At 35.6% G+C, this 11,911-nt stretch overlaps 1 protein-coding gene across 6 annotated transcripts in view; it reads left to right on the forward strand.

Moving 5' to 3' along the window:
- BCLAF1 (BCL2 associated transcription factor 1) overlaps positions 1–11,458 on the forward strand; it is a 28,999-nt gene extending 17,541 nt beyond the window's left edge. For 3 of the 6 annotated variants that reach the window (XM_056125908.1, XM_056125910.1, XM_056125909.1), the window contains 4 exons: positions 1,036–1,216; positions 2,544–2,690; positions 8,925–9,137; positions 9,277–11,458. In XM_056125908.1, coding sequence (XP_055981883.1) covers positions 1,036–1,216; positions 2,544–2,690; positions 8,925–9,137; positions 9,277–9,282 — 547 coding nt within the window. In that variant the 3' untranslated portion in view covers positions 9,283–11,458. Of the gene's footprint in view, positions 1–85; positions 249–1,035; positions 1,217–2,543; positions 2,691–8,924; positions 9,138–9,276 lie in introns of those variants that run through there. The other 3 variants (XM_056125911.1, XM_056125912.1, XR_008794132.1) reach the window with 2 other exon arrangements.
- Positions 11,459–11,911: the final 453 nt, after the last annotated feature.

Below are 11,911 nucleotides of genomic sequence, written 5' to 3' on the forward strand. Positions count from 1 at the left end.
TAATAATTGTCAGCTTAATTGCTTTCAATTTTGACTGTGTAATCGAATGTTTAAATTTAAACAATTAAAATTATTTGTTTTACAGCAAAAATGTATTTGTCTTTTACACGGCTTATGGTGGATGAGGACAAAAACTTTGGAATAGCAAGCTAACACTGAAAAAAAAAATGACAAATTAATGTGTCCTATTATCCAGGCTACATCAGGAGGTTGGACTTCAATGCAGTGCATTTCTAGAAACAGTTTGTGTAAGAACTTTGGTTCGTTATGCTTGATTCCGCACTTTTTCAACTCATAACACCCAGAGTACAAGAATTTTAAACTGATATCTAGTGGTTTAACATGGGAGACTTGGGGGGAGGAAAGACTAGTTTATATGAAATACCAATGTGTATTAGTCTTTCAAAGTAATTTTTCCATGGATACTGTTAGCAGTGGTAAGAATTTTATCAGGTATGACTTTTCCGGGTGTTGCATTAGAATCATAAATTGATCATCATAGAGTCAAATAAGAGAAATGCTAAGAATCATAGATAATCGTTGTTCTTGCTATTCATTAGGTAAATGGTGGATTTTTACTTGTGTTCTTTTAATTACTACTTGTATTTGTATGTCATATGCTTTTCATTTCTATAACGGTGTTATGGCCCAAATCATACCAACTGTTCTTGTCCAAGGTATACAAACTGCAGTCATTTTGAAACTTGGCCTTAAAATTATTCTTACTTTTCCTACTCTCCTTTTCCTTCCTTTAAAATAATACCAACAACAAAAACATAAGATAAATATTGAAGAACTGAATCTTATTTTTGGTTTCCAGACTGCTAGTTTCTAACTGGCAGGCCACATAGTATCTTTCATGTAGTGATGTAAAACAAATATTGGAGGAGAATGGAAACAGACTGTGTCATTAACACCCAATTATTTTAGTTATATAAAATTTCAGTTGGGGTAGTTCTTTTGACAAGATTCAGCAGGGTTTTATCTTTTTTAAAAATAGCACATATTCTTTTGTTTTCTTTCTTTATTTTGCAGTAAACATAAAAGTAGAGAGCAGGATCATTCTCGATCTTCATCCTCTTCAGCATCACCTTCTTCTCCCAGTTCTCGAGAAGAAAAAGAGAGTAAGAAGGAACGAGAAGAAGAATTTAAAACCCACCATGAATTGAAAGAATACTCAGGCTTTGCAGGAGTTAGCCGACCACGAGGAACCTTCGTAAGTAATAGAATTATTTTTAGAAGTTTGAAAGGACATATAAGGGAAGTAAGGTGACTTATCGTTATATGTGACAATATTACTATAGTCAGAGTAGTCTTTAGAATGAAATATTTAGAATGAAATAATACTCTAAGTGTTACAATTAATGTAGAAATGGCACTGAGGGGATCTGAAGAGTAGGAGCTGCATATGGGATGATTTGTTGTACACAGTACTAAGTAAATTTTTTCCCCGTAATTTCATATTTTAGATGTAAAAGCATCTTTAAACAACTTATTTTTGGGAACAGTAACTGTTCATACTGCTTTAAGAACCCAAGAGTCAAGGGAAATGATGGGGACCCACTTCTTTTGTTCATTAATTTTTTAAAAAAGATAACATACTAGGACAATTCTTCATATATGCTGCTGGGGAAATAGAGGACTCAGGTTCATCTATGCACTTGATGCCAGCTATCACCTGCTACTACCTGATTACCCAAGTCTTGCTGGATATAGAATCCTGGAGGCTCTGAATACTGTCAGGATCAGGTGTGGCCCTGAAGATCCTCAAAGCACTCTTAGGGAGGCCCCTATAGTCCTAGCATTGGAGCTCACATCTATAAGCATTGAACCATTTGGCTTAGTTGGCTGAGAATCACTAGGATTGGCCCCAGGTGCACAGCTTGAAAGATTATTCACCCCCAATAAGAAAGTCTATGAAAATTAAAATCCTTACACTCATTTATTGCGGCTATATTCAAGGCCTATTTTGTATGTATGTTAGTCTTAGAATAATTTCTCATAGCATATAGTAACCATAAAACTTGTTACGGTTATTTACGCAGTGACTTCATAATAGTACATCTTGAATCTTTTAATTTTTAAATTTAGGTTTTAACCTTGAGGGAGCATTCTTTCTGGTGTCATCAGTAGAGTTCACTTACTAGTTCAATTCAGCAAGTAGTGAAGGGCTTTGTTAAAACGGGATGGGTGTGTAGTTGATCACTGGGATCCTGTGGTAATTCAAAGGAATTAACACTTCTAATTAGTAACAGGAAAAAGAACAAAAGTGATAATTTTAAAATAACTGCAGGCCATCAAATGTGCTGTTTTAACACGTTAATTGCATTTCTTCTTACCCTGTTCAACTTTGGTAGGTTGAAACTTTTGCCTATGATAAAATAAAAATAATAAAAATGGCCTTTTTAATAATCTTCAAAGGCTATTAAAGTGAGATTTAGGAAAATAGAGAACATATTTGTTACTGCAGTAAAATTAGAGTTTGCATGTAACTAAAATACTTTTTGATTGCATTACTAAACAATTTTGTTAATGTTAATCAGTTTCGAATTAGAGGCAGAGGAAGAGCCAGAGGAGTTTTTGCTGGGACAAATACTGGTCCAAACAACTCAAATACTACTTTTCAAAAGAGACCGAAGGAAGAGGAATGGGATCCAGAATATACCCCAAAGAGCAAGAAGTACTTCTTGGTGGGTGTTAGAAATCTGTGTTTATTTGGTTTGCATTAATTTTCAAAGCTTACTGGGTGAATACATTTGAGTACAAGTAGCTGGTACTATGAGAATATTTCACCATAATGCAGGAAACCTTTAAAAAAACTCATTACCCAGATTGCAAGTTTTGAAAATGTGGGTTTTTTTTCCCTTGTTTTACTTTATGATATCACCCATAATCTGCTCAGAGTGGGAAAAAAAAACCAACTTACCCCAATATAACTTTATTTGATAGCCACATTCATAAAACATGTTTCACATTTATCTATGACACTGTCAGTTGTGAAAGTTTCTCATTAAGATTTACTTTTTATCATTACTAGGTTATAGAGCTCAGAAAGGTGGGGTTAAATTTAATTGGAAATTAAGGAAGGTAAAAAATTTGTAAAGTTACTAGATAAATTAACTTTATGATACTTGTGATGCATATGAGGTAGTCTTGTTAGGTAGTTTTCCAAGGGCGAAAGCTAGGGAAGATGGGTCCTAATAAATATATAGGTAAGATGGAAGTTTTTTACAGTTTGTCACAGGGTAGAAGTTTATCCTTCAGTGCACACATGTAGCACTGTCCTCCCGTTATTCCAACAATTTGCTTGAGCGGGCCCAGTAACGTCTCCACTGTGAGACTTGTTACTGTTTTTGGTATGTCCAGTACATCACGGGTAGCTTGCCAGGCTTTTCCGTGCGAGCAGGCTACTCGATAGCTTGCCTGGCTCTCCGAGAGGGGCATTACACACATAAATTAAGAAAATACCAAAATTATTATCAAAAGCAATAATTTGTCATAACTTCACAAAGGGAAGTAATATTTCTGAAGACAATTCTTGAATAAAGGATTAAATAGTACTGTTAAATTAGAGTACTGTTAAATTAGTATGAGATTTAACAATTGTATCATTGCTATAAATATACTGGAATACACGAATATCCTTAATACTCATGAGTTTAAGGTTAAGGTGCATTTTGAATCAGTTGTTTGGAGGAGAGTGGCTAGTACCAAAATTGTAATTTTCATATACCTGTTTATGGTTATTTTGATGACCAACCAAAATCTGTAAGATTTTGCAGAGTTCTTTATGTATAATATGCAGTACATGCTACATGCTCAGTAGTGCTTCTCTGAGGAAAAAAAATTTGCTTTTTGCGTTTGCCTGAGTTGACAGCTTGGAAAGTGAATTTTGTTACAATTTTAACTGATTCGTTTGCTTTTTGCTTTAAGAATGCATGTATTAAACAGACTGCTGCTATAGTAGTTACTAAGAACAGAAATGTAAATAAGATTTGAATTATTGATGTAGGAAACTAATAATGAAGAAAAACATTCTAAGTATGTTTTCTCAGAGGGAGTATGATTGGTGTGACTATGTTGAAGAGCTTGGCTTCATTCTTGGGCTTAAATTTTCAAGGGGAGGGTAGGTGAATTGCCAGAGTAGGAACGATACGTACAAGTACAGTGTACTCTAGTACTTCTATAGGTGATGTGTTTTAAGTTTGGAAAATTGCGGGAGCCAAGTTGTAGAAGACCACTGTTTTAATACATTGGACTGGACCTTTTGTGCTAGATTTTAAAGAAACTTGTGGATGGGAACAAAACTTGTGGATGGGAGTTTGAACTAAGGGACCAGATTTTAGAAAAGTTAATATTTATTAGGACGTATTCAGACGTTCTCTCTTCTAATTGGGTGTTAGTAATGAGGAAGAGGAATCTCTGCAGATAGGGAATGCTGGTGAAGGAAAGATTTAAGTTTTGTAAAGTGCCACGCTAAATCAAGTGGTGATGTGTAGTGGATAGTTGATGAAACTCTAGAGAGAATAGGTAATGGAACTACCCACTCAGAAGAGATTCAGAAGTCTTTCTTGAAGTGTGAGGTAACAATTGGGTATAGTATTTTGCCAGAAATTTAGGCTAAATGAAGGGTCGAAAATCAGGAAAATGAGCGGTAAGCAAATAAATTATAGTTGTTTTACCACATTTTACACAAAATGTCATTTAGATGACTTCATTTTTCTATGACACTCGAATATCATATCAACAGTTTGGACCTTAAATTGAAACAATCAGGCGCCGGAGTGATAGCACAGTGGGTAGGGCGTTTGCCTTGCACGTGGCCGACCTGGGTTCAATCCCCGGCATCCCATATGGTCCCCCAAGCACCGCCAGGAGTGATTCCTCAGTGCAGAGCCAGGAATAACCCCTGAGCATCGCTGGCTGTGACCCAAAAAGCAAAAAAAGAAAAATTGAAACAATCATTTTAAAATTAGCCTTAACATTTAAAACATTTTTTGAGGTATCATAATTTATAATATTTTTAGCTCAATACTTTGGGGGGGGGGTGCTGAAGAGGAGAGTACAGTGGACTGGGCACTTAAATGTGCCTGACCTGGGTTTGATCACCAGGAGTGATTTTCCGAGGATAGCCAGGAGTGAGGCCTGATCACTCCAGGGCGTGACCCCAAAACAGAAAAAGTAACTTCTATATTTCGACACCATGCACACCCCCAGTTAATCAGGAACTCTCCACCATTATCCCACAATTTCTTTCTCCCTATCCCTGAATAGGTAGGATAGGTGGCAACCAGCAACCTAAAATGCACAAAATAACAAGCAGCTTTTTAGTAAAGAAGGATATGTTAATTTAAAAAATATAACCAAGTTAAAATTTATATACTGTTACTTATTTTTATCTTTTTTTGGGTGCACCTGACTCTGCACTCAAATCACTTTGGGTGGTGTTCCAACACAGGTCAGCTGAATGAAATGTGAGTGCCCTACCCACTGTAGCCCCTATTTGTCCACTTTAACGAAGAATTAAATTCGAGCAGGGATGGGCAGCCTCCGTAACTCCCTTATAGCTACTCCTATGTCCACAACCACTGCCATGTAAGCTCATACATCAGCCCAGCTTTATAGATTTCACAGTTAAATCTTGGAAGAGATCAGCAATCCATTAAAACCTGGGGGGAGGGGTCTAGTCTCCTGCCAGAACACTATGAGGCACCCTCAGGAGGCGGTGCCTGGGTGCCTGCTTTGCTGAAGCCCCAACAGTAGCAGTCAAACCCCACAGCTGCCTCCTGAGCCTTTCAGTTGCCCAGCTCTGCTGCCTTCTGACTAAGCTGCAGAGATGCCAAGCTGGCAAAAATTCCAGCTACATGGGTCTTCAGGCTGAGAACTCTTTAATAAAGAGTAGGGGAGGGTGCCCCCCCACTTCTGGAAGCCCTGCAGCCACATATATAATATATATCACAACTGCTGCCTAGTAAGCCCTTCTGGCCACACACACCTCCAAATTCTTTGTAATACCTCAGTTGGATGCACACTAAAATAGAGTAAATAGAAACCAGCTGAAGCTCAGTAAACAAGAACTTTAAACACAGGAGGCTCAGCTAGCAAGGAACGGCTGAAAACCTTCAGACAAGAACTTAATAATCCCATGATAAGATACATTTACACAACTTTTGTTTTACTGGAGTAATTTTTGAAAATTTCATTAGCCATTTAATTGTAACAAGCAGTATTTTTGTGCCTGCTAATGGGGCAGACTTTCACTGTCACTGTCCTCCCGTTGTTCATCGATTTGCTCGAACGGGCCCAGTAATGTCTCCATTGGAGACTTTGTTGTTTCTGTGTTTGGCATATCGAGTACATCACAGGTAGCTTACCAGGCTCTGCCGTGCGGGCGAGATACTCTCGGTAGCTTGCTGGGCTCTCCGAGAGGGGCGGAGGAATCGAACTCGGGTCGGCCATGTTGGCTGCGTGCAAGGCAAACGCCCTATTGCTGTGCTATCGCTCCAGCCCATAGGGCAGACTTTGGGGGTTGGGGAAATGGGGACAGTGGTAGAAGGAAGGATTTCACTGTTGGAATTGCTGTTGCAATAATAAATGCCTGTAACAAATGTATAATGAAGAACTTTGTAGACCAGGGCGTTTAAATAAAGGGGGAAATTAAAAACTTGTTTTAGGTTTAAAAATAAATTTGAGGACCAGTAGTCCGTTTCTACATATGTAAATGACTGAGGTACAGAGAGTGAGCAGCTTGACCAAAATTATGGCTTACCAGGAGTGTTTGAATCCCTTCTAATTGGGCTTTAGAGCCAGGTTTCTGAAAAGAGCACCAGATGATTTCTCCAGGAGTAACCTTTTTTTTTTTAAAAAAAATTATCCTCTAGTATGCTAAATTCATTTTCATGTGAAATACAGATTTTTGCAAAGTTGGATTAATTCTCCAGGATAGAATAGTTTAAGAACCTGAAATTCTCTGGAGGGCTGAATATTATGAAGAATTGGAACAAAAATAAAAAAGCGAGGAAGTGGCAAATGCTCATTGTTGAATTGTTTCCCAAGGAAGCAAAAATCTTTGCTGAGGAAATTGTTTTAGAGGTTGAAGTAAATTACCCCTTTGAAGCTTCGTTCTGTGTAGATAAAACACGAAGATTCAGAAGATCTTGGTTCTAAAGTGGCCTAACATATTTCTAGCTATATCTAGTAGCACTTGTACTTTACCATCTGATAATTAAAATTATAATAAGGATTAATACTTGATCTAAGAAAGTGTTTTATCATCAGACTGTCACTGGTAACTGCCAGGATACCTTTGTAATCTTAAAGCTGAGCCTGTTTGAGAAAAGGATTTAAAACTACTAATTTAATGCGTATCAACGTTACCAGTAATTTGTTTTTCTTAACTCTTAATGCCTTAATGGTTATCATTTACTGCCTGGGAAGTCTACTGATGGTCATAGGATAGCAGAAAGGGTTAACTGTGGCCTTTTGACAAGTCACTTAAGCTCTCTGACTCTTTTTTTTGTTTCATTTTGTTTTTGTTTTTTGAGCCACTCCCAGCAGTGCTTACAGGTTACTCCTGGTGGGCGACCATATGAAATACCAGGGTTGGCTTTGTGCAAGGCAAGCACCATACCTGCTATACTACTGTTCTGGCCCCATCTCTGTGACTCATTTTATCACTGAAAATGTTAATAATACTATCGTAGTTATTGTTGGAATTAGATGAGTAAGTTTATGGAAGACTTCAGAATAGCGCCATTTTCTTAGCAAGTACTCTATAAATATTGCCCTGTACATTGAGAACTTGTTTATCAGATACCTAAGTGGGCATTTTTACAGATATTTAACTGTTCCCTCAAAACTCTCTCTTTAAAAGTGAGGAAATAAAGTCATGCAGTTTGCTGGTTATTTTTGAAATAATGTTTAAGTACAACAAACAGTATAAACTACAGAGTTGGTTGTGCTCATAATGAAAGGGGGACAGAATCTAATTTCAGGGGTAGACAAGCAACAGTTTGTAGTTGAAATCTTTTGACATATTGCAATTTATACAAACATTGATATTTTCTGTGGATACCATACTCTGATCTAGTGAACTTTGGTTAGATGGAGATTATTAGAAATTGGTTAGTGTTCTTTCATAGTCTTGATAACAGGAGGCTTATCGGTAATATATATAATATGCACAGTATGCCCTTTTGTAAAAGATCCTTTTACACATAATTGAAAAAATTTGTGTCTTAAATAATTGATCACTACCAATATTCCATAGAATGTGCAGATATTGCATGATCCTTTTTTTTCTTAAAAAAGACTTTGGTATGTTGCAGTTATAGTTTATATAAATTGAGGTGGGCAGTAACTAAATTTTAGGGAGTATTGATTTATTTGGTATTTTAAGATAAACTCCTTATTTGCAAAATCAGTTATTCTCAATTTTCAACTTTGTAGATTGTTTTGATTAAAGAAATAGTTCCCCTTCTCCCCCCCACCCCCTTTTTGGGTTGTACCCCGCGATGCACAGGGGTTACTCTGGCTCTGCACTCAGGAATTACTCCTGGAGGTGCTTGTGGGACCATATGGGATGTTGGAAATCCAACCTGGGTTGGCTGTGTGCACCCTACCTACTGTGCTATTGCTCCAGCCCCTAAGGAACAGTTTTTAATTAAGAAAAATTCAGGTGTGTCTAGAATTGCTACAGGTGGGAGAGCAAGAAGGTTGAGGATACTGTGAAGGATTATGTTAGCATGATTGGCATATTAGGTTCTCTAGTTCTGAAGATGTATAATTAATTACCTAGATTGAAATCTCAGTAGGATTTTAAATTATGGTACTATGTAATTCTTACCATCTTTTAGTTGGTAATATTTTCTTTTAAAGAAATTCTTCAAAAAATTTTAGTGATAATGTTCTTACCCTTTCTGTAGCATGATGACAGAGATGATGGTGTGGATTATTGGGCCAAAAGAGGAAGAGGTCGTGGTACTTTTCAACGTGGCAGAGGACGTTTTAACTTCAAAAAATCAGGTAGCAGTCCAAAATGGACTCATGACAAATACCAAGGGGATGGAATTGTTGAAGATGAAGAAGAAACTTTGGAAAACAATGAAGAAAAGAAGGACAGACGCAAAGAAGAAAAGGTAGGAAATTACTACTAGATAGCCAGCAACACATTGTATTTTGTATGTGTTCTCTGGGCATTTTTAGGAACAGTAATGATTGTTGATCCTATCTCATACCTTTGCTAATTATAATTTTTTTTTTTGTTGTTGTTTTTAGGAATAGTAAATCGGAAGTGAGATTGCAACAGAGAGCAGAACTTGCACCCACCATTTTTTTTACCTTATTTTTGTTTTCAAATAAGAATGTAAGCATTTTACTTAAATTTTACTGTTTGCAACTAGTCTATAGAAATTTTGTTTTTAAGTCTTCAAATATCTTGAAAAATAGTAGACTGTATGTTGAAAATTGTACTGAAATAAAGTAGAAAATTGTTACGTACCATATTTGTAACTATCAACTTTTAAAAAAATACTTTTACTGTTTTTGTTACATGCATTGTATTTCTGCTTTGTCTATAAGATATGGTCAAGTACAGCTCTGTGAAAGTTCTGATTCTCTCCCCTCCCTGTTTGTTAATGTTTATCCTGAAGTATAAACGTTAGCTCTACATACAAATATCTGAACAGAAATTGTTTATAGAGACCACACTAAATATTTTAACTATACATCTTTAATGTTTAACATTTCTTTAATTCAAGCACACTACACTATAGGGTGACTAATTACCAAGAAAAGTTACTTTGGTAAAATAGTTTAACATTTCAGCAAATGTTTAAGGAAGAAAAAAGCTTTGTCATTAAACAAGCTACTCATTAAATAGAATTAAGAAATTTATTTTTATTGAGAGCAAACTGTCTTACAAAAAAGTTTCTTGGGAGCATTCATTTGGGTTCAAAATTCAGTGTTCTCTGTGTCTTCTTAATTGAAAGTTTGAGTCATGGTCTTAGGTATCAGCTATTCTTTCAGAGAGTAAATTTAAATTGGTTTGTAATACATAATACCATTGCAAATGAAAACACCATTCCTACAGAATGTCTTACCAAAAAAAAAACCCACAGAAACAGCAAACTCTATTGTAATACTGTAATACTGGTGTTGGTATGAAAGGATTTATCCTGCAAAATAACATGATATATTAAAATGTGCCTGATTTCATAATTTAAGTATTTATTTGAACTTTTGGACAGTTAAAACGTTAGGTTGTAATCTAGTTAAAAGGAAAAAAGCAGAACATATTGTTAATATAGTGTTCTTGATTTTCAGTCATTAATAAAATGTTGACAGAAAAACTGCTGCAACCTTGCTCTACCTTGACTTCTTCTCCCCCTTATTTCAGTGGCAGTTTGTAAATTTGCTTTTTTTTTCTTCGCAAGGATTCTAGAATTTATTGATAATTTTTCAAATGTGAATAACTTTTGTTGATAGCTCTTAGATGAAAATCTAAAATAGCAATTTTCAAGTTGTCATGGTGCTTTATGAGCATATATTAGTTAAATTTTTAGTTAATTCAGTTGAATTAGTATGTTTGCATTCAGTGGGTATAATGCTTATTCTGTTAGTGTAAACTTGAGAAGAGCCATCTTCTCATCTTTGGTATCAGATTTGCAAAGCTTCTAGCACCTCAGGGGCATTTGCTAATAAGATCTGATTGTGAGAAAATGAAAACAAGCTCTACATGTCATGAGTGTGACCCTAAAATATTTAGTGTTGCATGATAGCTCCTTTTTTTTTTTGATCTATCTAAAATTGTTATTAGAGCAGAGGAAGTATTGTCTAAGCAGATATATGTTGCATTAAGCAGAGCATAATCTAGTCAGAATAGTACTAAATTACATGCTAAAGGAAAATGGATTTGATCTCTAACCTAGGAAAATTTTTTATGGATATTTAGTTTTATACAACTAAATTTGGCTATTTAATAGCTCTGTAGCTATTTGGCTAGACACTGAATCTCAGTGCATTACTAAGTGTGCAGTTTTGCTTTTCTACTTAAGACAGTAGAAAAAAGGGAATTCACTGAGAAACTGATAGGCAGTGGGAATAAAGCCAGATAAGCCCTAAGAAGAAAAGGTAATTGCTTTAACCCAAATGTATATGTGATTTGGTTATTTCCATTCTCTTAAAATTGAGAAAACAGGATTGAACAGGCTGATTATGATAATTCTGCAGTAAAATGCTATTGTGGATGTTACCTATTTCTAGAGCTACCCATATAAAAAGTAATCAGTATGTATTTTTTTATGCCATGATTTCATGCTCAAGTCATTTTGTAAAAGCTGTATGGTTCCTCTGGTGAAAAATACTTGTTTGCAAGTGCCAGAAAATAATAATTCGATACCTGCATTAACAGTATGTAGAGAAAGAAAATGAAAACCAAAGGATTTTTCCAGAAGGGATTTAAGAAAGCTGTGTAAGACCATGACTCAGTCCTTAGCGGTGTATAACTCTGAACATCCTATGAATTTTAATATAAAGAGCAAAATATGTTTTTCCCAATTGAAGCCTATTAAGGAGTTATTATGGTTCCCCTTTGTCACAGTTAAAATCAGGTATTGGGAATTAAAATAATTCATGAAAAAATATTACCCAATAAAAATGAATGTAGATGGCTAAACGATTCTTACTCAGTGTGATGTATAATGCAACAGGGACCCTTGTAAATTGTTATATGCCAATAAACTGTCATAAGTGGTAATAGGTGTTGTTTATTTACCTGATTTCGTGTCTATTCTGTACTAATTTACAGGATTTCTAGATGTTAGAACACCAACTCATTTCTTAGGGAAAGTACTGATACAAACTGGGAAATTGTGTTTTTTTTTTTTTCATGTGTTGGTAAATTCTAGTAAAA

This window comes from Sorex fumeus, unplaced genomic scaffold (assembly GCF_029834395.1).
Source record: "Sorex fumeus unplaced genomic scaffold, SorFum_2.1 ptg000061l, whole genome shotgun sequence".
NCBI classification, from domain to species: Eukaryota; Metazoa; Chordata; class Mammalia; order Eulipotyphla; family Soricidae; genus Sorex; species Sorex fumeus.